Source organism: Dromaius novaehollandiae, chromosome Z, assembly GCF_036370855.1.
Source record: "Dromaius novaehollandiae isolate bDroNov1 chromosome Z, bDroNov1.hap1, whole genome shotgun sequence".
Classification (NCBI taxonomy): domain Eukaryota; kingdom Metazoa; phylum Chordata; class Aves; order Casuariiformes; family Dromaiidae; genus Dromaius; species Dromaius novaehollandiae.
Window position 1 is genome coordinate 31,103,587 of NC_088132.1, and position 23,819 is coordinate 31,127,405.

The window sequence follows — 23,819 nt, forward strand, 5'->3', positions numbered from 1 at the left end:
ACACGTCACAATTTAGGCGTAATTTTAGAATTTGTTCCTTCTCCAAAACAGGCCGAACGTGACTCTTCCCAACGTCCCGAACACTGGGACACGCCAGATTCACGCTCCACATGACGGAGGCTCCAGATGTGGGCGCCGAGGTTGCTGAACCGCCTAAATCTGCGGTTCAGAAGCAAGACTGATACTGCGAGTCGGATTTAGGCTCAGCTCTGGCCAGGAATGTGCAAACTGGCAGGTGACACAGTAACGGTTTGACGGCAGCACATAGCAGAGCTGCCAGGATACGGCGTGGGCTCTGAAGGACGACTGCGACTCTCCCCATAGTGATCAATATAACTGAATGATCGTTCCTGCATATTTGGCCACTGCATAAAAAAGTATTCTAGAAACAACCAAATCAGTAACCAATAAGTTATAATATTTTTTATTCATGTTAGAATTTCTATCAGTGTTTGAACATTAATATTTAGAGAGTTTGTACAATTTCCATTCAAGGTTTAAAATGCGAACCACACTAGATCACAAATGGTAACTAAAACACAGTTCAGAATTATATGAATATTCACACTCTCTTTCTCTCTTAACACTGTTAAACACTTTCTTTTCTGCCAGGGGGTTTACAAGGAAAAGTGTGCACCGTAATCACATCTCAGCAGTGTTCCAAAACATAATGGTATCATCATTACATATAAACTCTTTAAAAATATACTTCTGTCAAAAGACTTGATGACTACTATGTACACTACAAAAATAAATTTTCATATAAATAAATTATATGGCATAATTTTATCTTTGTAACTGAAATGACACAAACCCACGCCTACCAAAATAGGCAGGCAATGAGACCCAGTTTGAATATTTTTTTCCTTTTAACTCCTTACGCTAAAAGCTACGACGAGTCCTTAATGTAAATGTTATATACTCTTTCCTATTTAACATTAGTAAGCACTCTATACAAATAAAAATCCATTAAAAAGTAAAAACATAGATGTAATAGTGTTTCCAATAGAAATAAAATCCCTGCATTTTGTTTGTTATAAACTGGCATGACAAATACTGTAAGAAAACATTCTTATCATACAAAAATATAAATATCACCCACGATTAAAAAAAAAAGTTAAAAAAGAAAAAAAAAGAAAGAAAACAACCCAAAGGAAATGTTGCCAGCCACTGGGTTCTCCCTTTGCCAATGTGACTACCGGAGAAGCAAGCCTACGTGGTGCACGAAGCAGCAGGCGGCTCAGACGCGCGCCCGGGCACGCAGCAAGGGAGGGGGCCGAGGTGGCCGGGAGGCCTGGCGGCGCCTCCTCGCCCGCCCCACCGGCCGCTGCCTCCGAGGAAGAGGAGGGAGCGAGCACGGTGCCGGCGGGAGCCCTGCCGACCCGAGGCGGGAGCGCGCACCTGGCAGCTGAAGGTCGCTGCCAACTGGGACCGTAAGGTTTTATCGCAGAGCTTTTCTGCTCTGAGGCGGCTACGCTGCTCGTGCTGGATCGGAGCCCCTCGTCTTTTTGCCGTTCAGAGTTGTCGCGTTAAGACAGTGACCTGGACCGAGAGGCAGTCGCGACTTTGACCCTCAGCGTGCATCGAAACAGTAGCTTATGCATCGCGGGAACACCGCCAGGCTCCCGCCTGCTCTGAGCACGTTCACATTGGAGATCTGTAAACAAGTGCCTCGTGTCAAAGTGTTTTCAAGTGAGCAAAGAAAAAAAGGCACGAGAATTTGTGCATTCGAGTCACCCTCATGCGCCGGGCTGGGAAGGTCTGCGGGCAGAGAGAGACTCCTGGCAGCCGCTGCAGAAATGCGCTTTACCATCAAAGCATCGGCTGCTGCTGTTCAGGCGTCGTTTTTAAAGAAAAACCCCACTAGCGCTGTGCTTAGAAACAGAGTATTAGCTGTTTTTGTTTGGCTCTGAATACGTATTTGAACATCCACATGCTCTGAAGAACAGCTTGCAGAAGGGCAGGAAAAAGATGGAGGGAGAGAGAGAGAAGGAGAACTTCCAAGTATTTTAAATTAAGGTTCTCCGCTCTTAGGATTTGGTTCCAACAGGAACGTAGAGATTGTATTTTTTCAGGCCCTTCACCTGCAGCAATCCATCTTTAGTTTAAAAACAACAATAATAAAAAAGCTAAATTAGTTTCGCAAAGGGATCCCAGTTTAGCTGTTTTAATTAAAAGTGCCAATGCAGCATGGGAAAAAACAAACAAACAGAGGGGAAAAAAAACACCCCAGGCCTTATGTGTCATTCATTACAGTCCTGGACCCAATAGAAAGTCATTTATATTTAATAAGTGAAAATAGAAGATTTTTATATATTTTTTCATCCTTCCATTTGACTTTTCTCACTCACTATTAACCTCCTTCCTGCCATGAAAATAAGGTGACAGAGGATACTGCTTTGAACGCTGCAAGGACACAGCTGAGCTGTGGCTCACCATCAATTACATTATTCAGCTTATAATGCCACTCATAGTTAACAGTATCGACATCAAAATAAGGCATATGCTTATTGAATTTCTATAACCACCAGCACCTCTCAATATCCAGCACCTTTTGAAGTGAAAAAAGAATGGTTATAGTGTTTGCACTTACCTGGCACCTTTTATGAAAAACATCAAAGCACTTCACAAACAATAATTAAGCCTCACAACTCTCCTGGGAGGTAGGTAAGTATAATTATACCCATTTTACAGATTGAGAAACTGAGGCACAGGGCAGTTAAGTGACTTGACCAAAGTCAAGGTATACCAAGTCATTAACAGAGTGGGAAACTGAACCACAACCCCAAACCCTGACTCCCTGTCTTCTCTTCTCTTTCGCCTTGGCCCTCTGATGGTAGCAGTCTATGGTACGTGTTGGTAGACACCAATGCGGTTTTCACTAGTGCCTACTAACAGGGAAAGCCAGACTTGCACCAGCATCAGGGGGTTTCTAAGCCCACTAAGGGTTACCGTACAGTAAAAGAGATAAACTACAGTACACCGGGAACATACACACACAAGCATGCACAATTCCAGATGCACACATGGATACACACAGCAAAACAAAACCTGCACACAGCTAAACCTATTTAAGCCTCCAAGATTAACGTGCTTTTCTTCATATCTGCTTATTTTAAAAATTTATCACGCATAGCGTGTTTGAAAGTTAACAGTAACATTTCATACTACCACAGGGTTGTGATACGCAAATTTAAAATATTTTAAACAGACATGTACCTTTACAAAAACAAAAATCCTATTACATAAGCAATATTTGCATAGAATTATACAAGTAAATTATACAATATTTAAGCAGCAGCAACTTATGCTGAAATTTAGAACTAGATTAAGCTTAGTTGTGGCACAGAGATCAATGTACAATAAGTACAGAGCACAAACAATATTGTCCCCACTCTAACTGGAGGCAAATGACTCCAGATTATACTACTTTACATTGTTCTTTTGTATTTTACATATGTGTACATCTTTTAAATATTTATAGAAATATTTAACAAAATAATACAATAGGTTACAGTAACAGTGAACTGTTGTCCTGATGCAGCATGTCCTTTTCCACAACTTCAAGCAATTCTCTTCAAGCAGTTCTGGAAATACAGTTTTCCATCTTTGGCCTCTTCTTTGCTTCAGTTATTACCCTTTACAAATAAAAAGAAAAAAACCACAAACATTCACTGCAGTTCAAGAAAAACAAATCAAGCTAATCCAAAACTTTTTTCATGATTCTTGTGGTTAGAGTTAGCAGTCAGGAAATGTGGGCTCTTTTTTCATCTCAGTCATGGACTTCCCAGTAGAGAAATACTGATGCCAATTAAAAAAGCGTAGATGCCTTGATTTCTGAATACCCAGCTTTAGATACTTGCCACAGATTCAATGAAAACCACGGACTCTTCAAGGAGAAAGAAGCTGCATCCGATACGGGGCACAGTTAAGATTCTCCTAGTAGCCTGCCATTCAGCTTGGAAATTCTGAGCCTGAGTACCTCCTTATTCTGAGGATATGACTACTAACCATATTCCTAGACTGTAAGGATAAACGCATTCACATCTATTTGCACTTTGGGATATTTGCAGAGAAGTTTTATAAATCAGAAGGTGATTTTTATCAGGAGTATTAAAAAAATCTCCATCAGAATTTTGTGCATGCGTACGTATGTGTGCGCACATATAGTACAAAGTATTTCTACAACCAAAATAAAATGACTTGGTTTAGTCAAAATAGTGTTGTCACTGAAAAGCAAAGCAGAGAAAGAAAACAGGGACCAAAAGCTCAAGTAAGGATTTAGCACTATTTTTAATACAGTTTTTTCTTCCCCAAAAGATGCAAAAAATAAGTTAAAATGGTGAGAAGCTGCTTTCCCATTACAAGCCCCCAAAAGCTTTAGGGTAAAAACTCAGTCTGTTCCTCTCCTTCAAAGCAATCCCCATAAAATTAATAGAAAATTTTAAAGTAAATAAGAGCTTTATTCCTCCCCAAACATCTTCTAAAGTATCCTGTCTGTTCTGAACAGCGCTACTACCTGCAACTTTCTGTTGCTAGCCCAAAGAGAAACCACGATTTAAGTTTCAAGTCACACAACTTCCTGGGTGAACCAGCAGCATATTATTTCACAGGAAGGTATCAGGTGTCCTGCTAGACCAGCTCTGACCCAGACAAATCTGTGGTGGCCACTGCAGCTGCTCCCAACAAAACAGAGGGCTCAGCCCAGGGATCCCCCCACTCTGGGAGCTCATGGGGCAGGTTGCTGGGGCAGCGCCTCACCCCCAAAGCATGGGGGTCACCCTGCAGCGCAGCCCCATGGTGGGGCCTTCCTGCCTCTCCACTCAGCCCGTCTCCCAGAGGGACTCAGTCTTCTCTATGGACTTCAAATTCTTTCACTGAATTTTATTCAAAGGAGGACAACTCTTGAAGGAGCTGGCAACTTCACCCTCTCCGAGGCAATATGTGACGTTTTAGAAGGTAGCCTGCTTCAGTGAGGGCACAGGATCTGCCGAAAGGAAATGCAGTTGCGCAGCTTGGAACAGGCTACGCAGTGTCCTTGCTGCATTCTCCTCATCCAGCAGACTGGGATTGAAATACAAACGTACCCATTTTGCAAGGCTTTTGGAAGTACTTCATGTTTGTACAGCAGTACAATAAGAAGATATTGTCAAATACTATCTTATCCAACCGAATTTCTAGGGCAAAAACGTCAGCAGATTCCAGATGATCAGGGACTGAGAAGAAAGCCTACCTGAAGGAAAGGCACTTCATCTCATCTTTCCTCTTTCTTTTGATCACACCCTTGCCTGAGACGGACAAAGCTACTGACTACAGGAGACAGACCTACCTTACTCTGAGCTGTTGCCAGGTATCCTTTCTTCACATTCAACATCTTGCAGTTCTATAACTTCTACTTTAGAGTTTCTTCTTTCACACCGCACATTAAAAGGCACGTGGGGGTCCTCAAAGGGCCCGTGGTCAGCTTCATGGTACCCCTCGTAGGACGGGAAGCTCCCTCCCCAAGAGCTGTGGCTGTGCACAGCAGGGTGGACAGCAACAGTCACTGAAGCTGAAGCAGTCACAGTAGTGATAGGCTGGCAGTACGCCGGTCCCGAGGCACCCACGGCACCGAACACGGGGCTTCTCACGTTGTGAGAACGAGCCTTGTGGCCCAAGCGATCCCGATTGCTGGGTCCTGAGTGCCCTTCAGTAGAAATTTCAAAAGCGTCCCGGCGAGGGCGGTAAGGAGGTGGTCGCAGCCCTTCCCTCGCTTCCCGTTTGGGTTGCCTGCCCTGATGCCAGGCCTGCTGGGTGCCGGCCTCTGGGTTTGACTGTAATCTGGGACTTGACTGGTGCCTTGTCTCTGGCTGAACCACCTGAAAGGGAGATGCACGGTTAATGCCTCTGACAAAGCATGGCAAACAATATTATGCTTTTTCATATTTTGTGCCAGGAGTAACATTTGTGATGGTACTGTCCTGGTTCCGAATCTATAAAGGTAGTGTTCTGGAGTCTTAAACCTGCTCATTTCTCCAGATGGTTTCTGTCTGAAGTTGTTACAAGCTAGAAAGCATAACTTCAGATAAACACAGGACTATAGCTGAAAATATATATGCTTCCTACATACTGCTCCATCTTTAAACAAATGAATAGCAAGCAGCTGATCTTAACTGATTCAACAAGCAGAAATGCAGGCATTTGGAAAAGGGTCTACTTCACACAGGGTACACACAAACTACCCCACTAACATCCTGTGTATAGACTGTAGGAATCTGTTTTCTGGATTTCTGTAAAAAGCGTGAAGCACAGCGGCCACATCAGTCAATAAACCGTGACCAACTTCAAATGTGGCTGTGCTTGTACCTATTTTTAGGCCTCTGCTGAACAAAAACAGATCCGCATTGCAGCTCAGCATGCAGCGTCATGGGGGGTAGGAGACAGAGCTTTTTCACTTTCCTTTGAAATCACAGTTACACCAACCCAGCAGCAAGATGCAACATGCCCAAAATTTGGTACAACCCTGAAACTACTTTTTTCTGGGCTCTGTCAATCTTTCTCCCCAACAGTGTGCTGCCAGAGAAGAGGTATGGGGAGGCGGTGACCCACGGGCGCTGCGTGGATGACGCTGAAACTTTTAACCTCTCCCCCATCTCTTTCCGCCAGGTCGCCCAGGACAGCCACCGAGCAGATGGAGATCTCTCTCTTGTGGCTGGTGCCAATATGATAAAAGAGCAATTACACGAGCCAAAGACCTCTGCTTTGGTACCAATATTTTATCCTCAGCTTGATTCTAAAGGAGAGGGTGATGAAAGCCTTCATGCCCCGTCTACGAGTAGTCTAAATTCTAGCTATTTGCATTACAGAGTAACAAAGCACAATCAGCCAGAAACATAAAAGAAATATTGCAGCTTTCCCACAGAAATAGATTTAAACAGAAATTCCCCCTCTTCTTGCCCTCTCTCCAGTCAATACGTGAGCAACTTACGGTGGATCTTGCAAAGACAGGATTCTCAGTGGCTTCCACTATCACTTGATGGACTGGTGCCCCAGGGCCTTGAGCGGCCTCATATTGATGGAGCTCTTCACTGATGCCTGACACGGTGGTTTGAGAGCTGTACTCTGAATCAGAGGAATCTGACCCGTTGTTTGTATGCCCGGGTGGCAGTGCAAACCTTACGATGCTGGAGGGCGGCTCAGGAGATGGCGTGGGTAACCTGTTTCGTCCACTGGCTGGAGAAACCTGATAATGGCAATTACAATTACAAGCGTTAGCATTCGGCAGCGTTCTGTAAATATTACCCTTATAATTACTAGTGCTTAATATAAGTATTCTTCTGCCAAATACACTTTTCTGAGCCATGAGAACTTTAGCACTCGTTTTCTGATCAAGATTTGTATCACACTGAAAAATGTGTGAAAGAAAAGGAGACATGATCTCCATCTGTGGAGGTGTATGGGATTATACATATTCCTCTACGTATCACTGTCTCAGCAAGTGCATGTATGTGGGTGCACACTTGCACTTGTGCTTAAAAATATACAAATAGTTCCTGGGTTTGCCTCCCCCTTCAGCATACATTAAGAGTCATTCCATAAATCATTTCAAATGGGCATGTCTAATTTGGTTCAGTGTCTATTTACAAAGATGGATATGCACATAACTGTAACATACATAATAATAAAATAGGCATATATATACTGTTTGAATAGGCAACAGCCATGTACACTGTTAGATACGTAAGAGATTATGCACTGTTGTCAAAACTGTTTTACTAATGCTAAAACCCCAAAATAATACATCTCAAATATTAGTAGCCCTGTAAATATACCCTGTGTTTTATTTTTATATACACACACATACAGAAACACGCAGCATACCATTACTGCATTACTGCCTTCTAATAAAGCAGAATAAAGACATCCCTACATAACACAATAATCCTAACAACTACAGGGCAGATAATGAACAATCAAATACAAATTTGACAGCTAGGAACCCTTTTTTGCCAGACTTGGGCTTTACACTGCCATGTCCTCAACCTCCAAGGGGAGCCTTCCACCCACCAAGAGCCTTGCTTGAGCCAAGAGGGTGCCACAGGGAGGGGTGCCGGGACTGGGGACCCCTGGGCAGTCCTGTGGCCCTGGTTATCCAGGTGTGGTCTGTGGACCACCACTGGTGCATGTTGGTCCACACAGGCCTCCCTGGTGGTCTGCTGAGTTAAATATTTTGAGGAAAGCAACAGAAGCAGTGGGGTAGGAGAGGAGAAGGTGTGTGTACAAAAGGAACCATCTTTTGCAAAATGCTGGGGAAAAGTCTGGTTTTACAGACTAGTTTGCATATCGTATTCTTCTTTTCAAAGCTTACCTAATCCTACATTTGTGTCTGGGTTGCCAATTGCAGCCTTTAAAACAATACTTACTAAAAACATACTTTAATTAATAAAAGAATATCAAATACATTAAAAATCACATTTAATAAAGATTTAAAATAGAAACAGAGTAATACACTTAAAAATGAAAAAAAATTACAGAGAATTAAAAAAAAAGTTTCTAGAAAAAGGGTTGGCGGGAGAGAATATTATTATTTCTTCTGTTCACCATTAGTTTTACTGACCTCAGGGTATGGTCCAAAGAGCGAAAGAAGAACAGGAAGCAGCACCAGTCCATTGAGAACTCCCAAAATGGTTAAGATTGCCAAAACAGCAAAGAAATACCTGGAGTAGGGTATAAGGGTGGGGAAGAAAGGAGAAGAGCAGCCACAAATATTGTTAGAAATAAGGGATTACCTACTACTGCTAAATATATGAGTATTAAAATAACACATATACTAAAGTCAATCTCAAGTATTACTAACATTGTACTAAATAATTGTATCACTTTCTATATATAGATATAGTTTTTTACCTTTTGGATTAGAGAAGCTACATTCCACAACCCAAACTGTTAGTTGATAAAGGAAAGAGAGAAAATTACGTTTGTTAATTTTCCAGAATCTGGCAGCATGTAATGTTATTTATGAATGTGTTACACAAACACAAAAATATGGAATGTGCAGTGAATGGCTGAACGGATTGAAAGCACAAACACAATGAAAAGGGGCCCCCATTAGTGAAAACCCAGCAGAAGCAAACAAATGAAGTGAAGGGTGTAGAATTTAAACAATTTAGCCTAGAAGGAAAGAAGCCCACTTCTCCCAGCAGCTAATCCACTGTGAAATGCTTCTGCATCTTACAGCCGAATCTCTAATTAAATCTCTAGTGTATCAGGTAAGGCTTTCCTTCGCTGTTCATTAATCACAACTTTCCGCCTCGAGTTCTGCGAGTTCCACTTTTACCAAATAGCTCCAATTGCAACCTTTTTACAACACAGGAACCAGCTTTCCGCAAAGAAAATGCTGCCCATTCTATAGCGAGCTTCAGCATTGTACCGAGTAAGAGCACTCCACAATGGCAGAGCTGCATTGCCGGCTAATCTTTTGTTGAACAATTTAGCATCTCTGAATACTCTTGTTTTGCGTCAGCCAATTCAAACATAAAGGCTCAAGTACTATGGAAGAAGAGGAAAGTGCACAAGTGGTTGTCCTTTCCCACCATCGAGGGCTAAGGTCTGGGATCCTTCATGAATACCAAGGTAAACCTGTCAGTAAAAGGAAAGCCTTGCTAGTTGGTATTCGGCACAGCTGGAGCTCAGACTAAACTTAAGGCTGCGTTGCAACTAATGATTTCGAGGAGCGGGCCTCGGCTAAGTTCCTGACGGAGAAGGGGCAGCAGAAGAACCGAGGGCAAGTTTGCGGCTAATGGCTCTGCTGATTACATTGTCTAGATGGCAGCAAACTTTACGGCCTCCGTGGTTCCCTATCTGATCAAGGATGTCAGCCTCCTGTAAAACTACAAATATCCTGCTAGTGTAAACATTTTCAGATTTCTGATCTGCATTAGCAAAAATCAGGGAACCAATCTACTCCACTAACATAAACCACCAGAACTTTATACTGGGACAGAGATCAACAACAGGCATTAAAACATTTGCATCTCATCCATCTAACACTAGGATAAACAGGAGGATTATAGCTCTGACCACTTGGTGTATACAGTGTCTGTTAATTTACTTAATCTTCCACATCGTTGGACTAATCTATCCCTTTCCGGAAGTTTGGGGTCTTCTTCACCCACTATAGCAATGCTTGGGCTCCAAAAGTTTATTTTATTTTATTTTTTAAACACAGCAAACTAAAGTCAGATTGCGCTAGAAAATGAGAAACTAATGGGCAAAGAAAGTAAAATGACAGAAGTTGAAAAGTTGAAAGGCTCATTTTATATACTAAGAGAACATCCAATCCAAATTTGGAGTGAAGGGTTGCTACAGACATCCATTTGCTATGACCCAAAAATGTCCTTGCCAAAATCCCGCCTGTTAAATAGGAAAGTATCACAGCAAATATACCTCTGTAAATTTGTGCTCAATCTACAGCTAATCTATTAGTAACCTACACATCAAAGTGTCCCATCCCTTACAAGATCGGGTCCTAAAAGAATAATTCCACCTTATTACTTCACCACCAATAAAATAAAATATACTGACCTGAAAAAGAAACACAAATTCTACTTCAGGGCATGCAAAGATATTGTAAAGTATAGTAATAATCCTCATTTAATGTACTTAGGCCTACCTGCAAAGCTCCTACTCCCTGCCTTCTGAAAATCTCTTACATACATAAACAAAAAATCCCGATGAGATTTAGCAGCCACTCTCTCAGTTCCTGCCTCTGACATGTTGCTGTTGTTGTCAAATGGATGTCAGGTAAGCCTGGTCATCTATCCAGCTTGTGTCTACCTAAGTAGTTAAGTTATTTCTCAGAGCATTTTTTTTTGGCCCAGTTTTACCTCCGTTCTCTTTCAGGGCTTTTATTTTTTATTTTTTTAATTGCGTTGCATTGCATTGCATTGCATTGCATTGCGTCGCATCGCAGTTTGCCACAAAGAACCTGTGTTACTTGTGAGATGAGCCGTTTTGCGGAGCTCCGCAGGTTGTTTGGAGTAGAATGGGATCCGTTTCACTGCGCTTCTCACATTCCTCTCAGAAGAAAAACTTGCTCTCCTCTCACACTTGACAAATTCACATTCTTAACTAAATCCGCAAGAAACAGTCTGCCTGTCTGTAGTTCTAAACAGAAGCGCCTTCAGGTCTTTGCTTTACAAAATTTTAATGCTAAGTTCTGTGTTCGAACTTATGGCTCCCTAACTCCCCAAAAGGGCTTTTTTCCTCCCCCATTTATAAACTGTTCATTAAAAAAGCCTCACGGAGATAGCAGAAGGCAGCCCAGAGAGTGTCACTTGCGGCATGTTGGTAGCTCCATGTGGTCTCTCCCTGCAAAAAGCTGTGCGTGTAAGTAAGAAAGACCTTAAGGTTAAAGGTCGATCCAGCCAGTACTGGACAATGCCAGCTGCTTCAAACTGACTTAATTCCAGCATTAGCAAACTTCACTAAAGAGGGCCACTTTTGTTTCCTTCCAGGCTGGGAGTCAGATTTTCCTGGAACAGATTTTAGCGCCAGCAACGGAAGCGCTGCGAAGCCGAGCATGTAACAAGGAGTTAACAAAACAGAGGGAAAGCAGGACCATGATGTAAGCATGCGTGACACACCATGCATAGTAATAAAACGACAGATACACTGAAATGACTAAATATTGAAAGCCTACTTATTTGTATTCTAAAAAGAAAGTCACGGCACACAAATGCTTTACCTGACAATAAAATCAAACTCCGATCCTGCAAGCATTAGCACTCCAAGCAGAGTGGACACGGCTCCATCCAACACTGGCGCAAACATATGTTCCAGTGCAAGGACAGCCCTACGGTTCTTGTCTCCTATGGCTGTTAAAAATGCCTGTAAAACAATGAAATCCATTTCCTTAGACAGATACACACAGCCTTTCAAACAGACTCTCTCATAGTATAAAGAGTTTTTCACCAGTTAATTACTCCAATTTACAGTGTATTAATGTATCCTTAAAGCTGGCTAGGCTTCAAGAACAGGTCTGATGACGCAGTCATATGACATAGCTGCCGCTGAAGCCGCACGACCGGAGTAGCCATTGATTAGAGTCAGAGCCATAGTAATAACTTTGGAAATGATGGCTGGTTGCATCAAGAGGCTCTTCATTTGTTTCCGAGCTTGCTTCTTTCTACCTACAAAGAATTAATTTCATTTACACTCAAAACGAAAACACTTTGGGTGTAAAAATTTTAGGGTTATTCTTGCCACTTTCATGGGGACGTAGCTTCCATCGCTGCCAAACTTTGCTGTAAAAATAGCCAATATTGATTCCGGTTCTCCTATGCACTGGGAACAGACCAAGGACTTGCAGCCCTTGCTCCCACAGGCAGCCGCACGCACAGCAGCATTTATTCGTGCATCAGGTCTTTCTGTTAACTTTACACACAAGCCTCCAAAAATACAGGGCATTTCTGCTCACAGGCTTGATGATCCAGACTATCAGGTATTGTACCCAGTGAGCACCCAACTGAGGAAAGCTGCCAGCGAATTCAACAGCACCAGTATAAAGCAACACTACCAGATTGTGTGCTGCTTTTTTTTTAATGTTTCTATTTCACTCAAGATGCATGTTTTTGCAGCTTTTGCTACATAAAAGCTAGCAGCCCTATGCATAAAATTGCCTTAGGAATGGTGCTTAACACTGTACTACCTGAGCAACACCACAGCTTGTGAAATGCCTGTTTCTCCCTGTTACTCCTTAGTGAACAACCTGTACCAACACTCAAAGCACTGATCCTTATGAATTTGTCTTCTCATTGTCCAACTTGCAGGTTAAAAAGACAAAAACCTGGCTGATGTTTTTCCAGTGATTTATAATGGCTTTCTCTTGGGTGAATTTTCTAGCACCTATTAAGAAATGAGCTCATGCAGCTATCTTGCTCTTGGTCCTGGAATTTAAGTCACTCTTCTCTGGCAGCTTATTTTCACTTATTTGACAAATTTTGGCTGAAATCAGCCAATGCATTAAAAAGTTATTTGGTGGGACAAGCAGACCAAAACTGGGTACATAGACAAGCAGAGTGAGATTCCCAAGCCTCATTTCCACAGGAAGCCAGAACATGTATTATTAATCTTTAGTAGTGGATTAACAGTGGTCCATGGAAAATTAACGTATCCAGGACACATTTTCCATTCCCATATTCACAAATGAATAAAGAATCCCCCCTTTAGAGTAAAGGCAGCTGTCAATGAGACAACTCATGTGAATGGGATCTGTGGGAATCTGATCCACAAACACATTAGCAAGTTATATACACTGCATAACTATCTGTGTGTATTCAAAGAATGCATAATACAATGAGCCCACTGTTAATTCAAAAATTTATTTGCAGGAATTAAAAAAAATGAGGTCACAACTTACAAGTGGCAGCAGAGAGCTGAGCCACGAGTGGATTGTGAATTTGTCTTAAACAAGTTCAATTAACTTCTGTATCAACAGCGTCAGCATTGCATATTTTGTTTCTGCAACACTGGTTTGATTATTTATATTCAGTAAGTTACAAGAACATACTGGTCAGCAGTGCGCCTATCATCTGAGGTCTACTAGGCATTTTTTTTTCCATTTTAAAGCCTACTTTTGAAAGATTTTGACTCCATGCCAACATGAAAAAAATTCAATTTTAAATTTGCTTGGCCATTGAACTTAAGCCATAAATTCAAAAAAAAAAAAAAAAATCTGTAAGTTAGACTGGTTTCTTCCCATTTAGAAAGGAAGCATCTTTTATTTCTTTATTCCAATTTTCTGTTTTAAATTTTAACTTCTAAGAAATTCTTGTGCAGCTGATCTCTGACACTACCCAAGCTATTGTGAGCCTTAGCAAAGAGGTTTACGTCCAAAACTCTAACTATGCGTAGCAATGGGGGGGAAGGGTCACCACTTGAGCCATCCAGCTGCTCTTCTTTAATCCTACCCTACTTTCCCTAATATTTGTCTTTATATTACTCTTTGTATCCTGCCACTTGATGAGCCCCAACTGTGCACCTCATCTGCAACATGCTCCCACTATTTGGCAATCTCCAGTGTGCTACGATCCCCTTTACTTCTCATCTCGTGTTCATTGTCACCAGATCCTCTCAGCAGTCTACAAGTTTTTCCTTTTGAGTATAAAAGGCCCACTAAACCCTCATCCAATTTCTCTCCATCTCTTGCCACCACTTTCCAGCCCCTTCCTTTCACTTCTTTTTGTATTGCTGTGGTACAAACATACTAGAGATTACAGTAGGCTGCAAGCATCCCTTTCCTGAGATGATGATGATGATATATTGATTAGACTCATGCTTTCCTACTTTTTAACACAGTAAAATTCAAATCCATGAAGGAAACGATATCATTAAAATAATGTTCTTCTGAAAAATGGGTTAGAATAATCTTATAGCAAAGTGATTTATGCTGAGTGTGTGGAGAGCTTTCCCTGTATGTAATGTCGAGCAAGTTTTGAGACCTATCACTGCTAAAAACAGATAAAAAGAAAATGTTTTAAAATATGGGTAGCTTTTCATTCATAGTATAAAAACATTTAATTTCTTAAATTCCCCAGTTTCTAAGAAAAGATTTAAGAACTCCAACTTACTGTCAAAATTGCTTAATTGGCACTTTGAGAAAATAGAAAACGGGCCTTTGTCTAAGCTCATCCTTAGGATATGCAAGATGAGCACAACCACTGTCAAATGTGAACACAGAAAAATAGCCCTTTACTCCACTATTTGCCATCAGATACAGTGGGATGAGTTTTGTATATCCTGAGCACCACCTTGCAAGAGAAGCATCATTGCTCCACACTTCTGTGCACCAAGTTGACAAAGCTGTGTGATTTGATGCATGCTAGATTTGGACACCCAAGTCTGACAATGCTGAAAACATTTACATAGGACATTCAAACATTCCCCCCCATCCGTTCTCTGTATAACACTGGAAGACTATTCCTCTAAAGATGACATATTTGAGCTCATTATTAATAGTTGATGGGTTCTGGAAAGAAGGTGGAGATTTTTAGTGTGAAGAATCCAAATCACTCAAATTTTAGTGGTCCAGAGAGATTAAATGACATCTGATTTCAAAAATCTCCCTCCAAAGGCTCCTTTATCAAAGGATACAGAATCTACATACAAGTGGGCACAAACAGCTACATAGCACTGAGAGGCAACAATAGCGAGGCTGCAGATAATGACGGGAAAGTCTGGACTAAAATAAAGGGCATTAAGAGCTCAGCTTTGTCTGGTTTTTTTGTATGGCTCACACAACTAGATACCACATGTTTACACGTGATCTTAATCATAGCCTTCAAGAATCATCATTAAATACTAAAATACTACAATGTGTTCCCTCTTCTTATCTCCTGGGAGACTGACTCCATGGTCAGGAACTATTTCATCAGGGCAACCGTGCTCTACCAGGACACTCCAAACAGCGCACACAACTTTGTGCAAGGTCACTGACTTAGGAGTCTAAGTAAGGATTTGTGATCGTAACATTAGTCATCATTTTACTTTAAAATACTTTGAAAATGCTTCCTAGTTTTACATACCAAAGCAACATGAACAGTGAATTCCACACCAATGCCAACAGAAGCAATCAGGATAACCACAGGCACTGCACTCAGCTTTATTCCAATTAGACCCATCATGCCAAACAGCTCCACAGTCATCAGAGCCAGCACCACCACCTAGATGATTTCAAACAGCTGTTAGTAACTTCTCATACTCTAGATAAATGAAGAGGAAAGATATTTCAAAACAACACGGGGCTATAAAACACATCCTTCAAAGCAGTCTCTCTCACATCCTCAAAGACAAGCCATTTTTCCTTATTTCATTGTGCTGAATGGCAATGACCCTCTAAAGAGCCTGTTTAAATCATTTTCCCAATAACCAGTTAACAGATTAAGCATCAATTTTCTGTCAGTTACAATTTATCAATGTGATCTAAAAAATAATTTATTCTTCCCGCTCCTGGATATCCACTGGGACATAAATTTCCTCTTTTTCACCCGTTTCTCTGACAATCCTTCTAGAAAAACTACCTTTCAAATACCGCATAGGAATTCTTTTTGTAGTACTCCAAATTAAGTGAGGATGACTCCAGAGCAGGTTTAAAACACAGAAGAAAGTGAATGCTATAATCAGCTGCTAAGTCTCAGGTTGCAGAGAGCCTTTTAGCTTTAAAGATACTTGGAGGGATTGACATGGCATATACACAAGCAAACAGTTTAATCTAAGGGAAAAGTTTTATTTTTCTTTCATTTACCTTGTAAAAAAAAAGTGAGGAAAAGGGAGGGAAAGAAATCTGTGGAATCAACTTAAAAGTTTCTAAAGCCAAGCAGGAAAAAAGAAAGACACACTTGTAAAAGTGATGGTGGACTCTGAAAATAAACCCCTTTTCCAAGGGAAAAAAGTATGCACTACAATAAATTATTTTATAAGCTAATGAATCAAGATTAATAACATAAATTGCTTGATTAAGTGCTATGAAAAATATTCTAGACTAAACATTTACCTTTTAACATACCTGTCGTATAAACGTACATTACAAAAACTAGTAACTGTTTCACGCTTTTCTACTTCTGGCATTTTATAAACCATATGATAGTTTATGGAATTTAAACATAGGAACATCATCATTCAATTTAACTTGAATGTTTACTGTGAGGCTTATGGTGTCTTGCAGAAAGTATGGAGGAGTATTCTCTTCAATTTATAATTTTATGGCTCTTTCTCCTCAATAGCCCAGTTACAGCCTTTTCACAGTGTGTAATGTGCAACCACTTCAGTCTTTCCAAGAAGTTCACATTCAGAAATCAGTGGGCAAATTTACGTTAGTCACAAGCAACTGACTTGAAAAATAACATTCTCTGATAAAAGAGGGAGGGCACGACTAAATAGAAATGGCTGCAATATTTAATAAAGCTCCTAATTCTCCTCTGTGTCCTTATTTCTTATGCTAATGTGCATCTGAGCAAGGGCAAAAGTTTACGTGCCTTTATAAGAAACCTTTAAAGCTACAAAAAGGTGGCCAAAGGATTAAGGTTATTAAGGTTTGTACCTTTAGCATGAACCCTACCCCCTCAAGTTGAATAAATATATAATGAATGATGCAATATACATACTCCACCAGAGGCCCAGACATAAACAAAACCTTCCCGACTACAGCAAGAGCTATGCTGAAAGGAATTTGACTTCAACAAAGACCCTTATAATAAACTTACAATGATCCCAGCCGTCCAGGGGTTCAGGAGGAAGAGGGCACACACCAGAAACGTGCAAGCCAAAACCACACTAATGGATAAGAGGAGCCAGTGACGAAGTCCAATATACTGCTCCCAAAACAGAAAAGGGTAACCATTCGGGTAGCTGGCAATCCCCAGGCTGGTGTAGTTATTACAGATAGCTCTCACTTTCTCGATAGCTTCCACAAAGTCAGAAGTTTCACGCAATCCATTGAGGTAGAAAGGAAATTGAGCATATTCTATGGGCTCAGCTGCTGGAACTAGGAAAAAGATAGCAATGTTTAAATGCGTGTTTGGCAAGAAGGAGATACACAGAGAGCACGGTTAACAAAACATTTTGTCCTCCATAGCAAAATGCTTAAAGGCACTGAATTTAAATTTTACATCTTTGAAACAACTAACATGCTAAAAGCTTTCAGTACAGGACACGACTCTATTTTATCATGCAGTGCTATGGGATGAACACATTCTGTATGAAGTCCCCAAAGAGTTTTATGTAATTTAACAACTAGAGATATTTCAATATGTAATAATCTTCATCTGAGCTGTGAGTGCTTTTACTGAATACCTCGTTGAAAGTCCATATCTGCAATATAAAAGAGAAATCTTCTTAAACGTTTTATCCAAATGGTCTTTGGTTTTATGCAGGTGTAGTTGCTTTGAAATCAAAGGTCACTTCCCTGAGATCAATCATGGTCCATTGATATAAAACTAGAGAAAAATGATTTTGAATTGGGCCTGTTGGTTAAGATTTCCACTAAATATTTTTAAAGTTTTTAAGTTAGTTTTAAAGCTAAATAGTTTTTAAAGCTAACATAAATGCATGTTCTGTTATTCAGGCAAAAAGAGGGGGAAAAACTGTATAAACATAATTGTTTACTAAGAAAATACATAACTTTTTATCCTTTAATAATCTGACAAATGTAAACTCTCCATGCTCCTTTTTGAGCGTAATGCTAAGTCTACTGTACCACAAGAAAGAAAAAATAGAAAAGAGAAAAAAGCTTCCACAACAAGCATTTTGTTACTGCCGTTGTGTGTTCCAGACCCTGCAGGGTCATTCAGTTGACTTGCTAAACATGATTTGCCCTATTATAATCTCAACTATAAATTTTCATTAAGACAAGACTTGGCTGACTGCCACAAAGCTCTAGGGTTCGGATACACTGCAGCACAACTAGCTTGCTACCCAATCACATTTCCAAGAGCACCAGTCCTCCCCCACATGCCCTCTCCCCTTCCCCACCGGTGTCCAACTAGAAATCCTCCCAGTAAATCCAAAGCCGAAGAACAGGCATTACTGCTCGGGATGCAAGGTGGTGAATGGCACAGAGTGGGAGGGACGGATGGAGAACACCCACTTACACAGACTGCTCCCCTACCAAAATAACTCTTGCACTGTATCAGAGGGGGTGGCTTATACATATGAGCTAACTTGATAAAAAATCCTTGCGTATTACGAACTGAGGATAAACATGATACAGTCTCAGTGATGAAACTCCAGAATGACGCAGGCAGGAATTTCATGCAATCTCCAGGTTTCTCTCTCATACAGATTAACAGGTCACATTAAAAAAAAGCAATCTCGAGTACAAGCTTTTAGAGTTTTGCTAGAAACTGTTATAAAACTCATTTTTCAACATGAGAAAAGCCTGCAATGGTGCCACATTACGCTGTATTCCACAACAGCATCCGTCTCCTGAGGCTACGGAGCAACACAATATATTGTTCTGTTTATGCCTCGGAGCCCTGCGCAGCATCAACCAACGGAGAGTTGTTACTGGGTTGTAACCCAGTAACTCTAGTTACAACTAGAAGGAAGGAGTGGGGGCACTTATATAAACTGTAAGACATTAGGATGAAATGTTACTTACTTCTCAGCCTTGTTTCTGGCATATAGTCTGCTTTGTCGTGGACCCATTCGGGGCGGTGAGGCCGGATGTTGGCTTGCGAGGCAGCGTAGGCCACAGGGTCATTGCTAACCCAGGCTGTCAGGTAGATGTAGAAAGCATTTGGGTTAATGATTCCATCTGCATCCACCAGACGCTGTTTAGTCAACTGAAAAATGGAAAAATCAGAAGCCTTTTAGAAGGAGTTTTGCTTTTAGGGCCATTGCTGCAAAGCTTACAACAAAAAGCTTGGAGATGTGACATACATACAGGAGGAAAAGAAAAAAGTGTGAACTTCCACTTGAAATGACTTATCAGAAAACTATTGTTTGACAATGAAGAAAAATCTAAACTGCAGTGACAGTGGAAAGTGCTTATTTATAAATAAATATTTATAATAACAACTAAATCAGCAGATGGTTGCAGAATAGACTGAGCAAATTAAATCTGAATTCTGAAAGACTGTCTGCAGCCAAGAGTGAAAAACAACCAAGTTGGAAAAACATATTATAAAAAGGGGAAAAAAACCTGGCAAGAGTCCCTATACACGTCTGTGTGCAGTTAACCTCTGTTGTTAACACTGAAGGAAATGCCACCCAGTAAATGGAGGAGAGCTATAAAAATAAAACAACATCTGTATAAATTTTGCTAACACTTGCCTCCTATGACCTATGTATTCAGAAAATGCCCAGCGCCAAGAAAGCGGACGAGTGCGCTGTGTTCCCTGGGTCACCGTGGGCAAACGCATCTGTGGGGTAAGCAGCAGTGGTGCACCTCGAGGGTTTGGCAGCCACATACTGCACAGCTAGAGCCCTGACAGAGACTCTGTGGATGAAAAGTGTTACCGGGTTTTTTTGTTTTGTTTATTTAAAATTCTGGCTTGGCTCCAGGTCCAGGTCTTTTTAATGAAATGAAAAACAACAGTGACAGCAGTCAAAAAAAAAAAAAAAAAAAAAAAAAAGCTGGATTCCAAGGATCTGGATTCAATTAATCCACAGGATATGCAACAACTGTATGTCTTCAAGCTGTCTTTGGAATTGCCTAGTGCAGCGCTCAGCCCCTGTGGCTGCACCACACTTTTCCCCCTCCCAGGCACAGGAAATTATATCAGTAGCTGTAGCCCAATCACATTTGTTCCAGAGGGTACCTGGTACATATTGCTGAACAAAACCTCACTAAAGGTTTTCTGCTTTGCCTCCCTTCCTTTGCCTAATTCATAGCTGAAGCTTCATTCAGACCTGACAGCATGCTGCATGCTGCCATACAGCAGTGTGTTTTACACACCATAGTAACTTTGAACAATGTACTTCGTAAATCTGTCACCTTTAATGCCAGCAAAATAAGAAAGACAATAACCAGATCTACCGAGAAGCTCATTAGAGAGACTATTTTCTGCCTAAAAGCACAGAGAGTCAATGATGATGCTGGGAGAGGAGAAGCTAGGTTACTGCAAAATTTTTCTTAGAGGTTTAAAATCTAATTCTACCATAAGGAGTAAAAACTGAGCATTTCACCTTCCAATAGGATAATAAAAAGCAGCAAATACAGTCATATTATGCGATAACCTCATGAAAGAAGCTCAGATGTATTTTATTTAGGCAGCTCAACCAACTGCCATGCTCAGTTCTACTACAGTATATCCATATTTAGTAATGGCAACATAAGAACACTACAAAGCATATAATCACTTCAGCCCCCTTCCATTCACTATCACTCATAAACACCTTCCTTAAAAACATGCTTTTGGAATAAATTGATAGGAACTACGAAAGAGTTGCAAATGCTAGATTCAAAGTCACAGCAGAAGGCTGAGTGAAGGTGAACTCAATAAGCAAATTTAATTCAAATCATCAGCGATGCCACTTAGGTTAACGAAGCTAACACTAGCTGCATGTCTGGCCTGGGACCAGGCTCCATCTACCTGTGGATGCAGAGGAGCATCTTTCACACCAATTTCAGAGGAAATAGAGTGTGTATAGGACAGAGGCAGCATTTAACACATGCCAGTCAGTAATGACCACAGACAGGCATCCCCAGAGCTGATTTTGAACACCTTGCAACGCAGGCCAGACTCTGCAGCTCACATATACCTCTAGTGAACCTCGCGGGGCCATGCTGTCAGTATAACTCAGGCATTTCAATTCATCGAGATGAAAAAAAGACACTGGCATGCTCTTCGCATCTCTCCCCACTCCTGATGGATTGTGCATTCCTGCAGAAACCAGGATGGACTCTGATACAATACCTGACTGATGTCAATGGGCTTTGCTCGGTTGCCAGTTTGCACCAAGAGTTTGTAAGCCAGAACAGCATCGTCAGATCCGTTTTTATAATTGTTATAAGTAATTTTCCCAGTTTCCCAGTCGCTGTCAAATGCGTCCTGAAGTCCTGAAGAGTTAAGAGAAGCATGAGGAAGATAAAACATGCAGTTAAGAAACTGATCTTTAAAACAATTTTCAGTAGGAAGAAACAATAATAATGATTCTTTTTAATATAAACTGTGACCTTCCACAGCTGAAGCAGGGAGAAAGCTACGCATCCTCCATTTGGTCTCCTCACCTCACAGTCAGCATGCTGGAAGATAAAATTACCAGTTGCACGTCCAGTACTTCCCCCAGAAAAAGGCAGGAGAAGCAAAAACGTACAAGGGAGGAGAGTCCAGGCTCTTCCCACGTTATGCTGACCAGTAAAGGAGAGCTAGCAAAAGACAAATGCACTGGAATAAAGAGCTTCCTCTCACAGCAAAGGAGACAGTGCAGATGAGATTAGGACTCGCGGGTCCCCTGTCCTTCTCAGAGCCTCTCCTGAGCTGGCATAGCCACATCACTGTCTCAGGACAAGGCTGGATGTGAGAGAGCAACCTAGCACTCTGCTTGTAGATGTATGCAAGGAAGAGTCAAAAATGTCTAAAAGAACGAAGTGTTTTTCCTCAAAAACTACAACTCTAGAATAATCTTGCTCAAAATCTATAGTCGTATTTGCATTTATTACTTCTTTCATATATGTCCTCCCCAAACCAAAGCTGAAGTCTTGCCCTGACATGGATGGTGCAAAACAGAAGGGGTTGAGTTCAGCCCTGATTTAACTCCATTGCCTACTGTGGAGTTAAAACCAGGTGAGAGATTTAGTCCATTACCCAGAAGAGAGACACTCTCCATACAACCCTCCCTCCCTGCCAAATCCTAGCCAGGCACATGAAGCTACAGAAGAGGACATGCGCCACCCATTAACCGTCCTGGGCGAGCGCAGAGCACTGAGGCAGCAGCGGCTATGATATAACCAGAAATTCCACTACAACCGGGGGAAGAAAAAAAACCCCCACACTCCAACTTCCAACTTCAAACAGCGACTCAGCTGCTCGTCGAGCGCAGTGTGAGTGAACACGATTTTGTCAATTTGTTCCATCTGTTCAACTTGTGCAGCTAATACAAGTCGTGGGATCTGCTGCCAGCACGTGTAAAGATCACAGCCAACACCTATTCACTCTCAACTGTTATTTTCCTCTTTGCCACCCTTTAAGGGGGAGGGAATACCTCACAGCGCAAATTTGGATCAGATTTAGCACAGGAAGCCGCAGGCCGGCACAAGGAGGCTCTCTGCGAACAGATGACAAACCGCATGTCCAGGGAAAGGAAGGAAAAGGCCGGGGGGTGCTGGTGCTGCTGCTGCTGCTGCTGCTGGTGGAGGTGCTGGTGGAAATCATCGACCCACCTCACAGCTGCACTGAGGAGCTGTAATGAAAACCATCGCCGCAGAGCTGATAGGTTAGCTACAGCTGTAAGGAGATAAGAGCACTGGAAGAGAAAACATGGCCTGACTGACACTGCCTCAGGGCCCGAGCGCTCATTCCCATGTCTAAACTCTTCCTCCCCCCTACCCCCGGCCGCTGGAAAACTGCCTCCCGCGTCATCCTGACAAAGCCGTACCCCCTCGGAAAGGCAGCAGGTTGGGAACAAAGCAGTGAAATAAGCCTGCCAAACCTGCCACGCGCAGCCCGCCAGCCCCTGCCCACAGAGGGGGCGATTAACGCTAGGTATCCCGACGACCTCGAAGGGACCCTGCAGCCCCCTTGTTTGCTGGGGCCCTCGGCGTGGGGAAAACCGCCGAGGAAGTGCAAAAACACAGATCCGTCTTTCCTGAAGACTGTTTTATTCTGTTTCAGCCTCTTCGAAAACAGCTACGCGAGAGCATTTGCGCTATCCGTAACAGTCACGTAAAAAGTCACTTTGGGAGTTAAGGGGAGGCCGCTGAAGAAGAACGTGGGAAAGCAGGAGAGACCACCAAAGAGCAGCTTAGCTTTTCAGCCGCAATAAAAGCGGCTTTCTTCAGCAAGGGGAGCACACAAGCTGCTATGTGAGACAATATTCAGGGGCAGAACGGCTTCATATCCAGCTCCTGTCTCAGGGCTGAACAGACACACAATACCAAATATATGCATTGCAAACACAAATTGGTAACGTTGCCTGCAAATTATGTTAAAAAAATGGCATGTACATTTTACATTACTATGGTGGGTAGTTACTCAGCTCCCCCCACCCCCAGTGTGTACTCCAGCCCTTACAAGTCTGATCATCCCCCAAATCCAGCTCCCTTTTTTATCTTTATTTCTCAGCTGGCTTAACCACTTTACACTTCAGGTCATTACATTACTGAGCTTGTACACTGCTGA

General features: G+C 41.8%; 1 protein-coding gene across 4 annotated transcripts in view; it reads right to left on the minus strand.

The window, feature by feature from the left end:
- Positions 1-408: 408 nt before the first annotated feature.
- Positions 409-23,819, minus strand: part of LOC112978825 (protein patched homolog 1) — a 74,586-nt gene continuing 51,175 nt past the window's right edge. For 2 of the 4 annotated variants that reach the window (XM_064502405.1, XM_026092568.2), the window contains exons 16-24: positions 21,396-21,538; positions 19,136-19,319; positions 17,241-17,521; positions 15,564-15,701; positions 11,726-11,868; positions 8,597-8,696; positions 6,968-7,222; positions 5,330-5,858; positions 409-3,638 (exon numbers count right to left, since the gene is read on the minus strand). In XM_064502405.1, the coding sequence (XP_064358475.1) occupies positions 5,331-5,858; positions 6,968-7,222; positions 8,597-8,696; positions 11,726-11,868; positions 15,564-15,701; positions 17,241-17,521; positions 19,136-19,319; positions 21,396-21,538 (1,772 nt within the window). In that variant the 3' untranslated portion in view covers positions 409-3,638; position 5,330. Of the gene's footprint in view, positions 3,639-5,329; positions 5,859-6,967; positions 7,223-8,596; positions 8,697-8,886; positions 8,923-11,725; positions 11,869-11,930; positions 12,171-15,563; positions 15,702-17,240; positions 17,522-19,135; positions 19,320-21,395; positions 21,539-23,819 lie in introns of those variants that run through there. The other 2 variants (XM_064502406.1, XM_064502407.1) reach the window with 2 other exon arrangements.